Below are 22,841 nucleotides of genomic sequence, written 5' to 3'. Positions count from 1 at the left end.
ATGTCAATGGGATTAAAACTTCTCTCTAAGCGCAGGACCAGATTACTAAAATGCTGAAAACAATTCTTAGAATACATTTCCAAAGCTCCAAATGATAGTGAAACACAGGTGCTAAGAAGAAACCATTTGCTACTACCAAGTCAAACTTTATTCAAGCTTCAGAGACAGAGGGACTACAAACACTGCTTTTATAGGAACATTTTTTCAACCGAGGCCAAGTAAAAAATTAAATGACAACTAACCATGAACATCATGTGTTCACTCAGCAGAGTCAGAATGAAATAGATAGAAGGAAATTAAAAATAAATTTCAATACTATAAATTAAAAGATGCCACAAAAGGTATGCAAATTGCACGCCACAAGGTCTTGTTTTTTGTTTACAAAGAATGTGTTTTCAGTTTGATGGAGAGGCATCATTACGGAGGGAATTTGAGGCATTTTAAATAGCAGAAGCACTCATTAAGAATTCATTTTTAACAAGAAGTCTAGAAAAAAAATTAAAATTAATGAGCAAGAAGAAGTGGGGGGGAACTTTGAAGATGATAGCTTCTTGCTAAAAAAAGACACACTTGATATTAATCACAAGCAGTTCACATACGTGCATTACCCCTAACTTCACTGCCACAATCTCCAGGACTAATTCACAGCTGCTTCATGTTCACTTTGTGTCAGCCTACCTGGCAAAGCACGGTGCGGCCCCTCAGACACTGTGGTAATAAAGACAAGGAATAAATCACCAAGCAAAGGACACGGCATAGCCTGCTTTAAACCCAGGTGATTCAATATTCCTGCAGTGGCAACTATGGGAGACGCTCAAGAAGAGGCACAACTACAGTCGATACCAAAAGCTCAAAGTGACTACAACAGTTTCTGAGTAGGAAAAGCACAAGTACTCTTGCTGCACCACTATCATGTAATTTCTGTAAGTAAATGAAATTTATCCGGGCCAATTTGTAGCTGGCACATTAAAACACTATAGCACCTTTTAAGTCTCTTCAAAAATCTGCCTGGGTTTAGGACCTCATGATCTGGACATCAGAGAGATGTTCTAAACATCCTTTCCTATCCCTTAGTCTTAGAAGGAGGAAAAAAAAACAAGTCACCTTTCTTTAAACACACACGCACGGGCCAGACTACTTAACTGATGCACAACAACACACAAGTTTTAGTAAATGTAGTGGTGTGCAACCATCAATATATTCTTCAATAACCTCACGCAGTCAAATAAAGTTTTGATTAGTCCTCCTGTAAAAAATGTTGTTTGTTTCTTTTAGATGCTCGTATTCTTGATCACGGGTTTTGAGGGGGAGCTCTGGTTGAGGCTTGCTATAAAAAGTGGTCATTGCAAAGAGGAGATGTGGGCAAGCCTTTGCTCTCTCTGGCTCTCTCAGATTAGATTAAAAAACCTGAAGCTGGATCTGGAAGAGAACAGCCTAATCCAAGCTGAACTGACCCTGGGCAGTGGTAGTGTGGAGGGCATCCTGGGCAAGTGTGAAATGCCTGGGACAAAGACAAGTAAAAGCAGCAAAGCAGAAGTTGCTGGAGTGAATCAGGAATAACACGAGCTGTGTGAACAAATTTAAGGGAATAAGCATTTGACTCTGGTCTCATTTCACACAGAGAATGTGCCAGAAGATCACTTCATGCTAAGCATCTTTCTTACTAATGTGATGTTTTTTCAGCGTGATACTCTTCCGTATTTGACCATTCCCACTGCCTCCAGTGAGTTGTTTTTATCTCCTTCTGACCCTGAAGAACACCACGCAGAAGATGTGCCCTGCATGGCAGACACGAGCACAACCCTGCTGAGGGACACCTGTCTGAAAACAATGTCCAGGTCTGTTCCAAAGACCACTGAAATCAGTGGAAAGACTTTCTCAGAATTTCATGAGCTGTGGATCAGGCCTAGATAATGTCTGAGCTCATTTGGAGGAGAACTAAGAAATTTCCATGCTGGGCAGAGATGTCTCAGCTAGCTCCAAACAAGCTGCCTAATGAGCCCAAGCTGAGTGCTGCCCTGATACGGCTATAATGTTTCTGTCCCCATATGGGCACCTTCAGAGCTAACTTAGGTGTCTCTGCATGACCCTGTATTGCATCATGTAGACATGCCCTAGCTGCTTTGTTGCTCTCCTTTTGAAATTATAGCAGTAGCAGCAACAGAACAGGCAGTTTACAATTACAGGATTAATTCTTATTAATATTTGCCTCTTGAAGATTTGGCATCTTCAACAACCATATAGGAAAAAGGGTTGAAAAGGCAGCACGAAAATTCTCCTTTAGGACTCAGCTGACCCAAATACACAGTTCTTGCTCTGAATTTCCCTATTTGGTGCAGGGAGACAAACTGCTCTGTTTTTTCTCTGTCTCTCTCCTGTTTTGTTTTGGGTTTTTTTTTTTTTTTTTGTCTTCCATAATGCTGCATTGCAGGACCGAATTTTCTGATTATCATGCAGTATCTTATTTTGATTGTCCTTTCCCCAAACTAAACGATTCTGGTACTCTCAGGGCAACCACGAACGATCTGTCTCCTGCTCCAAGGGGGCAGCTAGTGCCCTTCGGTAATAGGTGAGCTTAAAAGCATACGCACAGTCAGAAAAGTGGTTGCACTTCAGGGCGCTGCCAGCACGACTACATCAGACAGGGGCATGACAACATGTGACTAAAAAAAGCCGCGACCACAGAAACCCCGACCATTGATACAGTGACAGCATGAAAACACAATTTTCACTCGTTTAGCTTGCCTTGCTCAGGGTGAGGGTAACCAGTAAGGCTGTATTCCCAACAGCAGTGCTGTGCTGGTATTGCGTAAGTATTTTGACAGTGCGGTCGGCACAGCTTTCGAAAAAACCTTCTCTTGCTCCCTATTGTGTATTCATAGACAATTCTGCGAAACCAAGTGACACAAGCAAGATTTTAATACTTCTATCATCCTTGCAGAGCAAGCAGAGCCATGACAGAAGGACCAATATCTACTTTGGTCCCAGTATCATCAATAAAGCTAATCAGCTAACCTTCAGATGTAGAAGCTTTACCTTCAAGTTTCTTTACCAAGTAAGTGAGTTTCTGAAACTAGCAATTAGAAAATCCTTTTTCTCACTTGCAAGCTTGGATGTATTTGATCTACAAGCCATGGAGAGAAAAAACAAATAGGAAAACCTAAAATACCACTGGCTTTTACAGACACATTTAGAAGCAGAGTCATACTGCAAAACTGCCTCTTCCAGCTTCCCAGAAAACCTGCATGAGCATTTAACAACTGCAAGAACATTCAAGGTCAAGGGCAAGCTCTTTCTGGAGATAAGTTGCCTTCTGTAGTGCTAAACTCTGCAAAGTAGAGCCTGTGTTGCAGATGAGATGACTGGGAGATCCCTAAATCAAATAGCAAGCTCTATGAACAATGTACATAAATAAGAGCTTTATTGAGCCCTGTGTCTGAAATTCATACACAACAGGAGAATCGGAATGGAAAACCTGGTCATTGCTCTGCTTCCATGAATTGCTGCTATACATCAGCACCAAGCCTGCTCTTCTCATTTCGGCAAAGTACACTTACCCTAGCTTTCAAGACCCCAAAACAACTGACGGATACACAACCCCATATGGGTATAGAAAAGGAGGGAAAGGCAGCACTGGTTATAGTTTACTCCCACCAAGCTAACTCTTTGCTGGCTCCTTATTTCAAGAGCTTTTCCAAAATGCTAGAAGAGCATGAGGAGAAGAGTCCTTAACACTGTGGATACTGCCCACATATCGACATGCTTGTGGCTGAAACTCCTGAAGTTCCATCTCAGTGTGTTTCAGGATCAATAAAAAGGCAGAAGGTATCTGAGAGGTCAGAGCTCCGAGGGCTCCAAAGTGCTGCGCTGATGCCTCACAACAGTATCGAGCACCTCCCCTTCTCCAGCTTGAGCTCAGAACTTCACGGAAACAGAAAGTACTGTCCTACAGTAACATAAAGCATAGCTGTAGACAGTGGGAAGCTCTGCAGATCAAAATCAAACCACCTGTTTTTGGCATCTGCTTTGTTTAGTTTTCCTATGAAAAGATATATTGGGCCAGACTGCGAGTTATGCAACCTGCAGTTACTCAGCTGTTGCCCAGCTTTTGCCGAAAACATCCACAGCAGAGGCTTCCCAAGCTACTTAATGCCACGCAGAAACAGAGCCTTGGGATACAACGGAATGGGAAATGGGACCGGTCTGAGGTTAGTAAATGAGGAGGGAAAGCAATAAATTAAAGAAAATTCACTAAAAGTAAATGAATGGTAATTAAACCTTGGAATAGCATAATTTTCCACAACACTAGGAGTCTTAGCTGAGGCAGGAGTGCTGCATGAAGCCTCAAGAAGGGAAAAAGGCTTCTGGTAGCCCAATTAGTCACTCACAGTATTTCTGACATTGTTGTGACATGAAGAACTACTCACAAAGTCTGATCTGTTATTTGCCCAAAAAAAGAGTAAGGCTAGCAGAAAAGGATGAAACAGTCTGTCAATTAAGTATATAATTTGTTCATCTTGTAATGGAAGGAGAACGAAAACGAAAATCATGGAAATTAGTCATGGATGTGCTATCACACTATAAGCAGAGCGCAGGGTGAGACAGGGAGCAGATTCTTCCTGTTTCTCATGCAGATATGAATACTGCAACAAAGCCATTTTAACTTGCCTGGCATCTTGCTCTCCAAAATCAAGGCAAAAAGCAGTCTCACCCTGCTTCACACCTGAAACACGTATGGTCTTCCCACCAGCAGCTCCAAGTTTGCTGAAGTAACAAATAGTTTCTAACGCTGCAGCCTAGGAGTCCTAACATGCAAACAGAAAATTGGCTCTGTTTTCCACTCATGCTAATTCATCATCATAGGGAATAATAAAGAACAGAACTGCACTGCACTTGCAGATACCCAAGACAAGTTTGACTGCAGGACTCGGGAAACACAAAACACGGGAAGAGAAAGACACATAGAGCATAAGGTTCAGAGGCTAAACTGTTCTGGGAAGATGAAAGTTTAGCCTTTGTCTATGATTAAGAGGGTTGATTCTGCAAAGCTGGGCAGGTATCAAGAACTGGTTAATTGAGGGCAAGAGAGAGTTAGAGCACAAAGTGAAAACAGAGCAGTCAAGGAGAGGAAAACAGCTGCCACAAAGTCTGTTTTCCCTTAGGGTTTCTAGTTATCATTTGAAGATAAATATACTTTTCAACTAACCTATTCTGTGGAGCTAATTCCCTGGAAGTGCTGGGAATCCACTAATACCGTTGCCTAATACGTGCAGGAGCTGACGGGTGCATTGTCCTTTCAGGTTGTGTACCTAATAAAAAACCAAAGCCACACAGCAGTGACGAAAGCATTGCAGGCATATATTTACTCATCCCTCCGAGCAGATGGCCAGTAGACATCCCAAAGCAAGTGCTAGACTCATCAGGACGTGTGTAACAGCGAAGAGGAATTAAAGGCAGGTTCCTCTTCAAAGAGGCGGAAAACCTGCTGCCTAAGGTTTCTCAGCTGTGGACAGCTGAAGGACAACAGCCCCTCTGATAAAATCACGTGATCTTTGCCGCCTCCAAAGTTTGCTTTTCCCGAGGCAGCCACACGTCCTCCCCAGGAACTGAAGCTATACAGATCGCATCAGGAACAATTTGCTGCGTGTGTTTCATACTGCAGAACATTCTGGGAGTCAAAGAACTGTTGGTGTTTCCCGCGTACTCCTCTTTCGAAAGCATCATTTCTGAAGTACACGTACGCATCTATGAACAACCAATTAAAACTTATTCCAGTTCTGCTCTGGTTTTCTCATCTGTACATTTCTGTGACTGCACTGTACCAGCACACCCACCAGGAGAACTCAAGTCTATGGGAAGAGACTAACGTACAAACCCATGCAGTCCATGCCCTTTGGTGCTTTGGGTGAGATGCCAAGATCCCACAGAAACCTCTGTGTTTCTCCTCTCATCACTGTGGCACGAGCAGAGAGGGAGGTGCCCAGAAGCAAAGAACATTTAGCATAATGACTCAGATGGGTAGTCAGCAGTTTAAACCAGCCACTTGATGTTACTATAATGAGGATTCAGTTTAACAGTTCCGCACGCAGAAATCCTCCCCATCCCCAGGAAATCACTTGAAAATAAAACGAAGAAAAATCAAATCATCTGTTTAAGAAGGGGGAGGTTATGGCTTGGAAAATGCACATAATGGGTGGAGCAAAAATGCCCATGGGTGAGTAAAAATTATTTCTCAGAGTAAGAGGATCAGAGAGCCTCTGAGCTTTATCTCAGGGATGACACAGTATAAATAAAACTGCAGGGCCAAATTCAGACTTCTAGAAAATAGCTGCAGTTCCACTGAATCCAACAGGAGTACAATCCTCTTATAACTCTGAGCTTAGGCCAGTATGTTTTACACACATTTTGAGCCACAGAAGTCTTGCTTGAAAATGAATGAAAGTTATTTCCATGATGGTTAGCAGAATTATGTCATATGCCACTTACTCAACAGGAAACAAATACTTGTTCTATATCATCTACTAAATCAATTAAAAAATTCCCATACGGCATCAATACATTCTGATGCATATAGGAGCAACCTTGATCTTTAACTACTACATCATTAACTTCCTGAATCTCATAACAAAAACTAATTAATTAAAATGTATTTTCTCAGCAATATGCCTGACCCATAAAACCCTGCAACACATTCTTAATTTCTATAGGGTTTAAGCATAGGTCTTAATCTTAGGATATCTAAACATCTATATATGCATTAAATCTATCAAGGTGTAACCCTTTTGCCAGGCCCTGAATTCTTCAGTTCTGCTCAGATCTCTCATTTCTCCCCTTACATCGTGTGCTGTGAGTCTAGATATTCACAGTCCTGATGATAAGAATAATGTTTAAACTGTTGATACACACTGGTTGAAACACTGTAACTTTAAAAATTCCTACCTGCACATGCATAAAGGAGCTGATCACTCTGACTGGCTATGAACAGCATTTTCTTTAAATCAGGCAGTGTTAAATGCTGTATTCAGTCATACTGAAGGTCACAGAGGTAGTATGAGACCAGGACATGACAGTAGGATTTGTGGCACCTTATCTCAGGTTAAGAATGCACACAAAATAGACCCTAGTTGTGTTTAAGTTTCATAAGCTTTTGAAAAAAAAGGTAAATGAACAGATCTTAAGGCATATAGGTACTAGTAGACCACAGCTAAAGTTTGAACTGAAGTCTCAGGACACAGAACTGCCAGAACTACAGTAGCTGCAAAGAAGGACAACTGTGGTGTGGTCTGAAGGGAGCTACACAGAGGACTCAGAATCGAAACAGGAGAAGAAAAATATAATTGCAGTAGTAGCAGACAATTATAGCAATGGGGAGGAAGAAATTAAGGATGATACAAATGATATTGCTGTTCAAAAGATGTGTACAAATAAAGGGAGAGAAGCCAAGCATCTCTAACTGGATCCACACCTGGAAAACAAGTTGGAGAGAAATAGAAACTGTAGTAAAAGAGACAGCTGGAGAGATGATACAAGAGGATGGAGGTCAAGCCTCTATGAGAACCACCAATTTGAAAGAGTGAGAAATGGAAGAGTCAGAAATAGCTAAGATCTCTTTAGAAATGCAGTAATGCTAAGGCAATATGTTCATTATTTTAGCTATTGTTTGCTAGTTATTCCTCCAACTATAGTTACAGAACTTTATCTATATTTAAAATTCGCTTTATATCTAACACTTAAATCACAGAATCACAGAAATTCAGTAATCACATCCTTTATTGCAGCCCAGTGCATTTATGATGCCACTTCCAGTGTTCCCTCCTACAGATGATTAGAGATCACCTCTCAAGACTCCAGGCAGGCTCTAAGAAAGTACTCCTCCTTTGTCTGCTAATGTGGTTGCTCTCTTGTTGGTTGGTATTCAAACCACAAACGAGATGTGACCATTACCATGAGTTCTTTTAGGCTGCTTAAGCCTCAGAGTCCCCTCAGTAAAGCAGCCTTCGAACCAGAGTCCTAAACCCTCTTCACGCTACTGCTGTAATGTTTATTTTCACCTACTGAGACTCCCATTCTTTGCATGCTAGTCTGTTGACTCCCAGTTTTACTCATCAATTTTGTTTCTGCTGCCCCTTTTCAAACCAAATTTGCCTGATATGGCTCTTAATTTCACTGACTGGTTGTACCGACCATGAAGCTGCAGCATTCGGTACTGTCTCCACAGTCCTCCAAGGCATTAAGTTTTTCTTCCAACTCCTATTTTTTTTTTTTTAAACTGTTCTAAGTCTCTATTTGACAACTGAAACAAGTTTATTCATTACTGAATGCAATAGCCATGACAGGCAGCCAATCTCTCTCCTCACATCTACACTGCGGTTCGGGTTAGACATTGAGGATGAATTAAATCCCTTTGAGTGTGATGTAGCACTGAAACAGGTTGTCCAGAGAGGCTGATGAATCTCGATACCATAAGGTTTTCAAAACCAAGGCAGACAAAACTATGGCTGATCCATGTCAACAGCAGTCCTTGTTTGAGTGGGAGAATGGACTATGTAAACGCTCAGAGGTCCCTTCCAACCGTATTTCTATGACTTCTACACATTTATCCAATATTTCGCTCCTGTACCCTGTAACGATCTGGCTATCTTAGATTCCTTTATCCTTGATATCTCCTTTCCTCCTCAAGCAGCATGCCATCAGCTCCACTCTTGACATTTGAGAGTCTGAACACTGGTTCAATTTGTACTGTGACACATATGCAGCCAAACGGATGCAGAGAGACAGTGAACCGTTAGTATCTGCCAAAAAAAATGGGTGACAAGTTGCCAGGTGGCAGGATGGCTCAATAAACTATATGCCCTCTTGGTAAACAAGCAGCAAGTGGCTGTTACCCAGCACTGAGCAGATACTATGTCCTCAGTCGCTGGTATTTGGTACTGCTCTCTCCTCTACACTGAGGAAAGCAGTTTTCAGCAGTGCTTCTACCTAAAAGTGTCCTCACCACCGTCGGCCTTGCTCAGCCATGCAGGAGGGCAAGGGCACCTTTTCTCTCAAAACCAAAGGCTTTAAGGTTAACAGACCTCTGAGGGTTTTTTGCTGTTATAGGCAGTATTTAGATACATTCCTACCTGTCGCTGGACTTTTATGTCACTCCCTGGGAAATGTATCTTTTTATTCTGCTAGGCTACTGGGAAGGTCCCAGATGCCTTGTCTCTTATATTGGGGATATTCTGGTACTACAGAGCAACCAAATCTACCATTTAACTCTACTGTTGCCCAGAAGGGTTTGGCACTCTTAGGTATCCCCACAAGACTACTCCCTAAGCCAAGTTCCTCTGTGACTGCTAAACTCACAGTTTTTCACCCCTAGATGAAAAAGAAGTGAAAACACACCACCAGATGACTGTGAGAACAGCTGTGTGCCACTCTGCCCTGTGTCCAATGATCTTGCCCATTTGTCCTTAAGTAAACATTATTATTTTCTGCATTTGATAAATCAGGGATTGATTTAAGAGGTGGAAATGAGGATAAAATGAATCCATAATACCTAGAGGATAATATTCACTCTCTTACTGTGTGTGTCTCATTTCTGCTTTGAAAATGCTGCAGTGGACGGTAAGGGACAACAGGAGGTTAGCAAAGGACAGAAGGGATTTAGGAAGGAAATTCAGGGACAGCTGAGGGAGCAGGAGTGAAGAGAGGAAACTCATCAAAGAAAAGAGATCAGAACATTAGACTGAGGGGATTTATTTCAGGGCATTAGGAAGGAAATATAAGAAGAAAAATCTCTAAAAAATAACTTTACGCTAAAGTATTTCGCAGCTTGGAGAAATTATTCTGCCTCTATTGACAGCAAGATCTGCTGAACCATCTCCACACACACGAATCTAGACACGGACAGCAGATTTTTGCCCATGGAGCAATGGTAAATTTCAGTCTCTTACAAGGATCCACAGTGACAGGTTTCTGACAGACAGCGTGAACAGACTTCCAGAACACAGTAAAACATAATCTATTAGCAATTCTTATAGGATAACTACATGTTGTGTATCACGACTCTCCTGAAAATCTGCTTCAGGTACAATGAGGAAAACTAGTAACATACTCCCTATCTCTTGGTATGTTTGTTATGACGGTTTTCACATATTCTGGTGGGTCTTCTTCATTTTATATCTTCTAGCCTTGGTTGCTTAGTTATATAGAGCTGTACTGAAGGGTACAACAAGCTATTAGGAACTGTAGAACCAAGCTAAAATGTATACCCCCTTAAAAAACAGGAGCATTCCTCATGAACAGACATGAGGTGGAACTAGGTGTTGCTGTCTTGTTTATACGTGTTGCTGTTACTTATTTCCTGTAGTCAGGCCTGTGCCTGAGAGTTACAGATGATAAAGAATGTTTCTGTCTCCTGGAGCAACAGGAAACCTAAAAGTAGAAAAAACTACAGAGCTGCGCTCTGTTGTGTTACTCCTTGCACCAGCGACATTTCCTTGCCACTGTCCTAGTGAATGTACAGAGGAGGAGGTACTTCTTGTGAGAACTGAAAGCAATATAACAATGTTTCTGCCTGTGGTATATACCAGGAACAGGCGATCATGTTTCTTAGGCCAGATCCTTCTTCTTGAGTGATGACATCTGTTCGCCCCTGCCTTACCAAAAGGCTCTAAACCAAGACTTTGAATATGTGAATTTTAGAATAATCTGGAGCACCAGTCCCAAATTCCCCAAAAGGACAACGATTATGGTTGCCTGACTTGAGTTTTCACTAAGCATTCTTGAAAAAGCCAGTCTGCACCCCAGAATTTTTTGCCACTGTCAAAAGCCCCTATTTCCACCAGGGACAATGCTACTGAGCAATCGTTACACACTGAGAGACTGCAATGGATGCAGAAGTTCAAGATGAAACTCAATCTCTCCTTTCCTATGGTTTGTAGAGAATTAAGGTAACATCTCCATTCTCCCTCCATCGCTGCAGCCTGCCCATGCAGCTGCAGAGCACACCATATTATAGTGCACCGCAAGGTTCAAGAATACCAGGTGTTCTGACAAAGCAGTGATTGCTTCTCCCACATCAGAGCAAAATCAACCACACCATGACTGCAATTTTGTCAGTGCATGGTAGCTGGACCACTGGAGCATGGGCTTGAGCTCTCTCTGTATCAGCGCACCCGGGAGATTCTCTTGGAGTTGGACAAAAAACACCATTTTGAACTAAAACTCTGGAGTCTTCTCTACGTGTGGTGTATGAATCCACGGGAGGATAGCCCAGGAATGCACATAGTGGTTTATTGCTATGGGAGTGTTCTTCATGAACAGACCAGCATATTAAACACATGTTAACTGTGGGTTCAGCATCTCAGGATGCCAGGAGGCAAGGCAGCAAGTTCAAAGGTAGCACCTGGTAAAAGAGGAAATGCCCAAATACCTAAAAACTTACCACTAGAGAGATCAACATTCTCTAGCAGCAGCAAAGCAAATCCATGGCATATTGTATCCAGCTCCATCTGACAGCTCTGGAACTAACAGTTAATTGCACTGGGATTGAGCCTTCCCAGATTTTTCCTAAATTTGTGCCAACTACTTAATAGCACAAACTGCAGGGATAGACCGAGTGAGGCCTGGTTTACACTTAACAAATGATCAGCAAAATGTTCATATTGGATAGAAGAATGCAAAACAAACAAAAAGAGCCTGCGTTCCCTGACAGTGCGATGCCAGCCCTTGGCTCTCAGTTCTACTTGTTAAATATCCATCAGGTGACACATTTTGTCTGAGCTGGGAAACTCATAAGCTATACAAGGCTAAGAAATGCTTCCTAACAGAAGGGTAATGCTAGTGTACAAGGCACCATCCAGTTGTTTCAGCAAAAATTTAAGATAACCTTTGAACCAAGTCTTTGCTCAATAAGCTTGCCTGCTATATACAGGGATGGACTACATCCCCTAATTGGGATGGATCAGTATATTGATGTTTATGGTGCTTATTCTACACGATAGATGTAGGGTCAAATACCTGAGCCAATTCTGGTCTCAGTCAATCTACTTAAGGATTGCTGTCCCATTACTGCTAGAGCTCTTGTGATGTAATGCTGGTTCTCCTCCCAGGAGAAAACAAAACAAAACAAAATAATTAAAAGGTTTCCAGACAAGATTCTGAAACATGAAATACAAACCAATGTAAAATGGAGTCGAAAGTCTTTCCATCTGCAACCCAGAAAAGACAGTTTAAGATAGAAAAGAAAATATATAACAATCTAAACCACACTTGCCAAGTTACCCTTCATCCTCAATGAAATCAGCCTGCAAAGAACATGCTGTGTTGCAGCGCTGAGATCCCAGCATCTTCCTCCACCTGACCTGTTCACAAGCTTTTGCAATGTCACTGAGCAAACATTGGCATGGCAGAATCAGGAAAACAGGATATAATAGTCTCCAAAAACCCAGAATATATCCTGGCACAATGCACACTCACTCAATTCCAGCATGGGGAGTGGGATGAGGAATGATTTAAAAAATCCTATACTGTTCCTCTAGCGCTTATAGATATGGGTTTCAAATAGTTTGGTCAATATTGCATTCACTCTGCTGACTGCATCTGAGTTTCACTCTGAGTTTTGCTCTCAGACCAGGAAGAAATTGTGTAACCAAAGAAAATTAATTTGTATAAGGAGCTGTGCAACTTAAAAATCTCTCTGTAGTTCAGATCAGAAAACACGTCCCTCCTAAATCTTTTTTTCCTTAAAAGATTTGGGAAGTGATGTTATTCATAATCTAAAATTGATTTCCTTTCTGTAAATGTGGTCAAGTTTACCTATGGCTCAACCAGAACCTACTCTCCTGCAGCATACTCTACTCTCTACAGACCAGGACAGGCTTCATTCTGCACCTCTTCAGACTGATTAATTAACCACAGAATAGAGCTGGTTGAAGTGCTGGTAGAAAAAATTAATTAAAAGAGGTTTTAGCTTGAGTCAGATCACAATCCAATCCTTTTTAGCATTCTTTATCAACCTTCAGTGAGTCAAGAGAAAACCAGAGCCTGCAGCTCCAGATTGAAAAAACCATGCCAGACCCATAGTTCACATCTGGAGTTAACAGAGACTACAGCTCCAGGTGGCTCTGCTACAGAGACCACTCAGGCTGGGGGAGTCTACAGCTTCAGGTTCCCAGAACAATGAGGTGTCCAGCTAGCCAGAAATTCTGGAAATACTATAGGATCTGACCAGGGTTACAAGCTCTGAAAGCCAGTCTTGAGATTTTCACACTCCACACCCCAAGTCTGCAAGACTGAACCTGGAAGGTAACCTTCACCTGGGGTTCCCCTTGCCTTTCAGGGTAACTCCTACTGGTCATCGTTCCCAGGAAACAGAGCATCAAGCCTGACAACAGCTGAGGAACCCAGTACTTTCTGCCACTCCTCCATGTAGCAACGCTTTGTAGCGTCACGTGTCTTCAGCTGGGGATGCTGGGTCTACCCCACAGCTGGGGACTTGGAGCCTGTCTCAAGACTTCCTACATCTTGGCTTGATAACCTCGGGCTCAGAGCTGGTGGGAGTCCCTGTAGAGGCAGGGCTTTCAGGGTCTCTGCTTTGGAGATGGCAAGCAAGACTCCCTAAATTCCTGCTACAAATCCAGAAAGAGTTCAAAAGAAATCTAGTCTTTGATATATTGGGAGTTCAGTGAGCCAAAGTTATTTCAGAGAAAACATTTTAGTGAATCAGCATATTTTGAGAAAACTAAGCTTTGGCAAAGGAAGAGGAGAATTCCCAGAAGCTTCAGCAGAGAAAGTAATGTGAAGCCAAGCTACGGTCTGTTTCACCCCAAATGCAAGCATAGTGCAATTACAGTGCAAACAGTTGAAGAGAAAGCTGTACAGAAAGCATTTTTACAGGCTGACAGCAGCTTCACAGGTGGATGAAGACTGGATGGCAGAGCACATCTCTGGGAAAAGTTATTTTCCTATCCAGGCATTATGGTTACGATCAAGTGAAATGAATGGAAAAAGCATTCCTTGACTTCAGCTAGCTCCAGCTGGGGCTCACGAGGGACATTCCTTGCCGTATGACCGAGGCAGTGCGTGAGGACGGTGCACGGTCTGTGTCTATGTGTTTGTACACACAGGGCTGTGGGTGGAATGTGTTTGGTACAATAGTGGTTTGAGCCAGGCTGCTATAACACAAGTCTGCAAAATCAAACGTAGGGTGGAAAAAATAGGGCCAATTACTTTTATAGCTCGTCCAAATGCCTCAATTGATCACACTAACTTTAGAAAGCAAAAAGCACTGTGCACACTTGACAGGTTTGTTCCTTTGACAGGTACATCATGTGCTCGTGATTCCTGTTTAATTTCCTTCTTCAAGGATACTTCAAACAGTGTTCCTTGTGGGTGTGGTGGAAAGTGGAGGCGGAGAGTGAATCTTCTCTGAAGGAAAATACAATCATCCAACTTCTTTAACTGCTCAAACAGATGACAAGCGAATAGGCTTGCAATGCTCCCCACCAGCTCCAGTTTAAAACAAAACACTCTGCATTATACATTCAGTAACAGATCCCTACTCCCAAACTCCCTCTAGCAGAAGGGAGCCAGGGAAAAAAAAAAGCCCCTTTTATTTCCCTCATGTTTTTCATACTGCAAGGTGCTTTTTTATCTCTTTGAATTCAGAAGAGAGACTCGCGCACGCGAAGCTGTGCTGTGCTGTCTGGGTTGCTACCGGAATATGAACCAGGGTCACAAAGTGGGGGGGGTGAGTGTGTGTGTGTGCACTCACGTCCTCTGGTGAGCATCAATCATTCCTGCAGTTTGTTCACCACCTACGCACTGTCAAACATACACACAGACACGCACACACTTCTAATCCGGTCTCTCCCAGTGCTAAAAGCAGACAAGCGCGTGGTAATCCTCCAGGTTAAAGATAAACCACAACGAGGGGGAGAGCGTGTGTTTTTAACAAGCACACCCAGCCCATGTGCAAGGGCCAATCCCTGTAAGTGTGAACACACCGATTTGTACATTGCAACCTGCACATTCAACAGCAAGTAAAAATACGAGCATCAGAGAGTACGTACTTGTTTTGGGGAGAGTTAATTTCCTTTATCCTTTCACCTTGTTTTGCCATGAATACAAGGTCCTCTGGGTTATTCTCCTCTCACAGCAATATGCCAATCAATCAGAAGAATAATAGATCAATCACTACCAGCAAGCTAGCACAGTATGTCTTAACCAGGGGGTCCTGGAAAGTTTGGTGAATGCTTTAAAATCTTGTCTTTAGGACTTCTGTTTAACAAAGGGAAATACTTTCATTCCTATTTGCCATTTTCAATAAGACCATTTCCAAAATCTTGCGTGCCCGTATCCTAGATTAATCTAAACACACTTCACTGGTGAAATTATGCACAGAGTCTTGTTTCTTTGTTCATTTGTACCCAATGGTAGGGGTATTCAGCGGGATTCAGCAGCAGCTTAACACCATTTCCACTGCAATCAATAGCAAAACTCTTAAATACTGCAGCTTGAAAACCATTAGGCTATTACTGAATACATGAAGAAAAAATTCTGATCTGGTGAAATTGAGGTTTGGTGTCGGTGAGTTTGGTTTCATGAATTTCAGGGAAACGATCAAAGCTGAATTTGAATCCAGTTACACCACGCAGTCCATTTCTCTCTCTGTCTCAGATATAGCTTCTCCCTGACACTGTTCTGATATTCTGGTAATGATTTCTGTCAACCAGGCCTCCAGTCGGCAGCTGAGGACAGCTGGGTCAGCCAATATTACAGTCCTTTGTTTGAGAAGTCTGAAAATGAGGTGTTCCAAAGCGAAGACTCTGCTCTCAACTATTTCCTTCTCTAACTTCACTTAGGGGAGCCTAAATTTCTGCTTCTGCAGATACTCTGCACATGCGCGTCTCTTTATGCTTCAGACAGAGATAAATGACTTTTTACAGATCTCAAGTGTGTGATTAGAAATTCACAGCTCCATGAATTTTTAAGGCCAGAGAGGCTGTTGCGTTAAGCTACTCAGAGCTAATGCATAGCACGGATCAGGAAACCATTTTCAACTACTTCCCGCTGCCAGACCCTGCACTAGGATCCAGGTTTTAGAAAAACACACAGCAGTTTAAGATGAAGTTTAATAGTCTTTCAGGGGAAAAACTCACCAGTGCTTCGAGTGGCTTGTTCCAATTAGCAAATTTATCCAGTGGTCGAACAGGCCTGGTATTCCTACATTTAATCTGTCTACCTACAGCTTACAACTATTAGTTTCCAATAAGCTTTTTGCCACTAGGCAGATTGAGTCCCCTCAGTCTCTCATAAAACACGAGCTCTGATTGTTTACTTACTCTCTCAGATACTTTCTGAATTGTGCCCAATTTCTAAACTTTATCCTTGAAGAATGAAGGCCTGAACCAAACATGCTGCACTTCAGCAGTTTTAGCAACAAAACAATGACAGTTATTACATGACATTCTCTAGTAAAAGGTGAAAAGACAGGGGAAAAAGGAAGAAATCACAGAATGGGGAGAAAAGAAGAATGAAAGGGGTTAAAAAGAGGCACAATAACAACTGAAAGAAAATGGAGAAGGAAGGAAAGACTCAAAGTAGGACAAAGTAGCAAAGAAATAAGTAGCTACTCAAATAGAAGCTCAGGAAGAAGCAAGAGATGATGAAAAGACCAAAAAGCAGTGCCTATTTACAAGTACGCTTTCGTAAGTTAGCTCAGCAGTTCCAAGAGGCTGACACTGCTACCTATCCCTCTACTCAATTATTCCAGGCAATCAGTGATCTCTGACAGTGATCATTGCTGAAGATCCTCTCTGCTGAAGAACATGCGCTTTACCTTTGCGGAGTTTTTCGGAAGCAGAGCTCATTAGCACCACAAGGCACTGAATCAACAGACCAACTTCCACCAAACCCACCACCCGTGTTTCAATGGAGCTCTACAACAGGACTGTGGAAGGGACTGTGTCTCTCCCCATCCGCCACCCTAGAAATACCTGCCTCGCTTCAAGGCCAGTACTGGCGAACTCGGTCAGAACAAACAAAAGGCACATACACACAAAGCACACATATGGAGCTCTGGGCTCCAGTCATCAAGCCTGGGACATCTGTGGCTTTCTCAGGATGTCTGCGTGTTCAAGTAATTAGTCCAAGGCCAGCTGTCCCCGTCTCACTCTTCACCCTTTATGCTCCCATTGCTTCTACTCCCTTGTCTGTCCAAGGAGTATTTCATCTGATGGATCACCAAAAGAGTAACTTTTTGTTGTTTAGCCTTTGGAAGGAGTGGAAGAAAACTGGTGAGGTGGTAAAGAGGAAAGTACTCTTCTGAGTACATTTCATGAGACGCCTCAATGCTTCCAAACAAGCTTTTGCCACATCGGAGGAAAGATTTGCTTTAACCTTTACATTCTGAAGTTATAAACTCCAAACACTTGTGCTGGCACTGCAAATGCAACCATCAATAGTGAACCTGCCTCATCAGGAGAGCTTACTGCACTACAGATGCATTCAGCTCTTGCATTCCGGGCCTAAATGTCCTCTCAGAAATCCAGAAGTAATTCAGGAAAACTAATGAACCCCATTTCAATCTCAAGACACTCCCTACAATGCACTCCTTTCTGAAGCGTTCCTGACGATTTGTGCTAGAGCAAGCTCAAGGTACGGGAGGCGGCAAGCCTCCACATCACTGGGGTCACCACCGTGCAACTGAAGAAACCCAAGTGAAGCTTTTACCAGTTGTGTGAAAGCAGGAGCGAGAACAGAACCGGCCCTTCTGTTCTCATCTGTGAAATTGCATTTGTAGCTCTGCCCCACAGCCAGGCTCCCAAGCTGGAGCTGGGAAAGGACCACTGCTCCCCAGCCTGTGGTCAGCGAGTAAGGGCATGACAAAGCAAACGGCTCGCATGTCCCGTGACAGGGCAGCAAGTGCTCAGATGATGCATTTACAGCAGCTTGAGCTGCATCATGCCTGCCCGTGTACCATCTCCATAGCAGCAGTTCTGCTAATTGAGACCAGCTGCTTCAATTCCAAATTCTTCTCTCCAGAAATATCGATACTACGACGTTATGATTAGAAAGCACTTTACCAAATGCCTCTCAATTCTGCACAGCTCAGATGAAGAGCAGCTGCAGAAAGAAGGGACAGTTCCCTCAGCATACAGAATAAAATACTGCAAAAACACTGGAGAAATGAAGGCTATAAGAAGCAAGTCAAAATAGAATAATGATGGCAGAGAAAGCAGCCTGCTGTATGTGCTTCTGCCTGTCATTTTAGATGTTGAAAGGACCGCAAGCAGACTTCTTCCTTATGCTCTAGGATAAATGGCCACAGCACTGCAGTGTTACAGCTTCACGCGGCAGGTGTGTGTTTGTCAGATCCAGTTTTTCTGTCCAAGGATGGATTAAAGCAAAATCCATCAATCTAGGCCTGGCTTGGGAGAGTAGCTGTGGTCTCGAATCATTTGGCTCCAGGGACTGTTCTGCACGGCCCACTGGCAAAGAAAGTCACTGGAACTGATAAGCTAGTGGGAAGACTTGCAAAGTAGGAATGCCACCACACCACCATGACTTGGCTTCACTGTTGGCTATTTCCCTGTGGCTGCTGACTCCACACAGCAAGCTGTCAGCTGGACGCTTGGCAACGGTCACACTGGGAGTGCTGAGAGCTGCAAGCATTCTTCCCCTTCGGCCAGGCTGGATTAAGCTGGCTAACAGTACAGTCAATTCCAAATTCACTCAGAAGTCTCAGGCCCTGTCTGTGACCATCAGACACAAGGCATTCCTGGAAAGACATCTGGTTACTAAGTTTATGCAAGAACTGGGTAAACCACTTCAATCCAATCTGTTGTTTCAACCTCCTGAGCACAGGCAACAGAATCCCTGAAAGAGAAAATCTCACCAAGAATGGTCTGAAAATCAGAATCACGATGCAACGTGTGGCTCCTCCTGAGAAGGATGCTTACAGAAAATATGGCACACGCTTCAGCATGCGGCTGTGTAAACAAGGGCCTAACACACCGTTTCACTACTCAGATTTCATACTACAACCGAGGTAATGCAACACAGCTAAAGCAGAGAGATCACTTTGCTATGCTAAATGATTTGCCTCCTACTCTGAAACTCAATGAGGTAAATAAAATGTTTTATACAGATACCAGACAGTGTCTTTTAGGAAACAAAATGCTCATGATTTATAAAATAATCCTACTATGTTACTCTGGAAAATATTCAAAGTGTTTAGGGTTTCATTCCACTTTCACCATTTACACACTTTGTTTGCTTTCACTGTGTTCCATTCATCCGCTGAATGTCCCTTTAAACTTGCAGTTTTCTTACCTATTTCACTTTCTAACTTTTGTTCTGTATTAGAAGACTGTTTGGATCCACAGTACTGCAGGAGAGGGAATACTTCAATGCAATTCCAGAAAGGTAAGTCTGAATACATTACAATTGAACATAACTTTAAGAATCCTTGTCTCAAAAAAAATAAACTTACACTACATGCATAACATTCACTGACTGCATACGCCTTTAATCTCCATTTTCTTTGAGCTCCTAGAAAGGTTGCTATACTTACTTGTGCTGGAAAACAGCTGACACAGAAGTACGTATAAGCAACAGTGGCGTAAAGATATACGCCCCATGTGTTTATAGGGAAGTTACCTCAATAAAGTGTGCTACACTGCCTGCAGACCTGTAGGTGTCATTTGCAGGTGACAGCTGGATGGAATTCTGTTGGTTGCAGTGCAGTTGTGTTCCCTCCCATCAAGCTGAATTTAGCCTTTCTAGTCACCAAATCACGTGAATAAACTTTTATGAATGTTTATTTTATTTTTAGCTTTCTAGGATCAATCGATATGTAAAGAGACGGATATCACAAGGTAAAAACTGAATTAAGCTCTTCTAAAGACTACAGTCATAGGACCATCGGGACAGACACCTTGACGGTTTCCAGTGGCACAGCTCTGTGGTTTGCTAACAGAATTACACCACCTCTAAACAGTCACGGCCCCCGGCGCATCAGATCAGAATGAACCCATGCAGCAGAGCAAGCAGTAGGAGTACTTGAACAACAGCCTCTCTTCAATCTCTTCCTACTGACATTTGCACATCTCAGTCTGCAGCGTGCCACAACTGTGACGCACTGCTGCAGCGGTGCAAGTCAGATGCCCAACACACATCTGCCCCAGCAGAGACGCAACAACTCTGCGGCTGACCGTTTATTTTGTTCACAAAGCACAGGCATACTCCCATTTAATTTCAGCTGCCCCAGCCTCCCCCATAACTAAATTATTGTTATTATGTTCCACATAGTCCTAGTACTGACAAGGATGTTTGTTATACGTAATTAAAGATATTAATTTTGCATGGAACAGAAGACAGAGCCAAGAACTTAATTTTTTTTTTTTAAATCTCCCATTAGAAAATTACCTTCATTAGCACCGACTCGCTGAGCTTCTCTCTGTTGACAATTTTTATCGCAACCTTCTGACATGTGACACAGTGAACCCCCAACTTCACAAGCCCTGCAGGAGAAACAGAGCAAAACAAAAAGGAAGAATTGGTTAGAGGTGGCCGCTGTTGAGATTTTTGCTATTAGTACACCACCCAGCAGTTGGCAACTTATATGCAAACAGATTTCCACTAATCCTTCCTCCAGCCATATAATATCTTGCAAGTAACAAAGACCCTGCAGTCCACATTGTGACCATTTGGCAGTGGAGCCACCAACATCCTTAACGCTCCCGCGTTTCTGTCATTAAACCTGTGTTTTGGCTGAAGCCCTGTATTCCAGCTCTCAAAGTGCCTTCTACCACTAAGAAGTAAACTTCTGCCAATTTAACTGCACAACATAAGGGCTTTTGCTGACACCTGACATCAACGAAAGTTCAGAAATGGACAAAACTAGATGGTCAAATGACTGCAGTGTAAACATGGCCTCTGTGTTTTTCTAGCTCCTTCCAAAGCTTTCATGATCATAACAAAAGGTACTGAATTATGCTTTCCCTTACTGTATTTACCCTGCTGTACACAGTTAACATTGTGACGAACGCCACTGTGGCATGGAGGAACATCAACATATGCTGATACAATTCTAAGCTCTTCTTATTTGTTATTATGTACTATATCCTTGTTCTCAAATCATTTAGAGCGCTGTTAAATGATTATATTCGCAAAAGGATATGGATAATCCTAACAGGATCAAGATGTCTGGGCTATGACCAAAACATGGAACAAAACCCCAAGAATTAGAAGAAAGAGGTAAGTAACATACATGAAGCATTATCTTCTGCAAAATTTTGACCTAGATCTGCTGATTTGAATGAAAGTACATTGAGATACCTCCCACAAGTGAGTTTAAGATGATAGTCCCCTGAGCTCTCAACTCTATTGCCATTAAGAAAATTTGTACCCGGAAAAATCGTCCTTTGTAGGCCTATTCAAGGGAGATCTTGTTGGCTTCAGCTTTTACTCTTGTCAAACGCGCGCATGCAGCACATCATCTTACAGGCTGGATCCCATCCCACCCCACACACAATATGCCAAATTGCCATTTAGTTTAATTCAGTTATAACTGAAGTAAGAGGAAATGGCACCTCCCCGGCGTCATGGAGACCTGCTGGGCTTTGCAGAGCATTTATGAACAACGACATCGCACGGTCCCAAAAAGCCTAGCTCAGCTCGCGGCTCCTTGGCTGCGCTGCGGTTCAGATCCTGACCCCCTCCCCTGACGCAAACCACTAAGCCAAACACTTGGCTTTATCTGGAAATTGAACGCCACGGATCTGCAGCCCAGTGAAACGATGAACACAGGACTTCACGCTTCTTATCCAGGGATCAATCCATGGACTATTGCCTCACTACAAACTGTCCCCAGTGAAGAGAGCTGGAGTTTCATCAGGGGCTTCAGCAATCTCCTGCGGACAATTGTCCATCTTTTTGCTACACAGTTAATCATAAATTTGGAACCATTGATGGGTGGTTATTACGCTGAGAAATAAACTCCCGACTCGCTTCCAGTCACATCTCTTTTATGGCATGCTCAAGTGTTCTGGATATTTCTAGTCGCGTAATTTCTCAGTCTCATCTGGTTAAATGCTGACATCCTTGCTTTCAGCCATGACATAAACAAGTCACAAAAATTAAGAATGCTGTGCACTGACAAATCCATTTGAAACTGTGTATAGCACTATCCTGTCCTCTGCCTGAAGCGGACCAGAAGCACAGCTGGAGGAAGATGCTGTGATGTCCGGCCAATCCTTGCTCTGATGTCTGAATTTTGTCTATTCTATAAATTTATAATCTTACCCATAGCACTACTGGCTCTGTGTTCACTGTTCACAGCAGCTGCAGCCTTACTTGAGCTTCTTCTCTTTGGCTTTGTTCTCTGTTTAGAGAGCGGCTGCTTAGCACAGCTTCATTGAAAGCTGCACAGTTTCAGCCTGTGCCGATTGCTTCCTTCCTGCTTCCAGCACAAATCACAGCTCTCCATCACTCTTACGGCACGACCCCATCACTCCTTACATCGCTCTGTTACACTTTCAAATCTCACCAGAGCTTCTAGCTCACTCCTTTACATCCAGGCGACTCCCAGGATCTGTGGCACAGCGCTGTACTGTTACATGCCGCAGAGCAATTATTTTAAAAGGTCAATAAAGGTGACAAACAACTGCTCTTTGTAACTGGTCCTTCACCCCAAAGAAAATACAAAGGCTTCTGGTATCTCACACTTCAGGGTTTGATTTTAAATGTTGCTCCCAAATCTGTCTGGGACATCTGTCCCACTGAACTTGGCTGATCTCTGAACTATTTTTCCTTTGTCCTCCCTGAAGCACCTTGTCATTGAGTCATAG

At 42.8% G+C, this 22,841-nt stretch overlaps 1 protein-coding gene across 1 annotated transcript in view; it reads right to left on the bottom strand.

Moving 5' to 3' along the window:
- Window positions 1–22,841, bottom strand: part of BRSK2 (BR serine/threonine kinase 2) — a 339,934-nt gene that overhangs the window by 151,524 nt on the left and 165,569 nt on the right. The window contains 1 exon segment of the mRNA XM_086612849.1: window positions 20,419–20,513. Coding sequence (XP_086468975.1) covers window positions 20,419–20,513 — 95 coding nt within the window.

The sequence above is a fragment of the Tauraco erythrolophus genome, chromosome 6, assembly GCF_009769465.1.
Source record: "Tauraco erythrolophus isolate bTauEry1 chromosome 6, bTauEry1.pri, whole genome shotgun sequence".
NCBI lineage: Eukaryota > Metazoa > Chordata > Aves > Musophagiformes > Musophagidae > Tauraco > Tauraco erythrolophus.
This window is presented reverse-complemented; position numbering and strand designations above follow the sequence as displayed.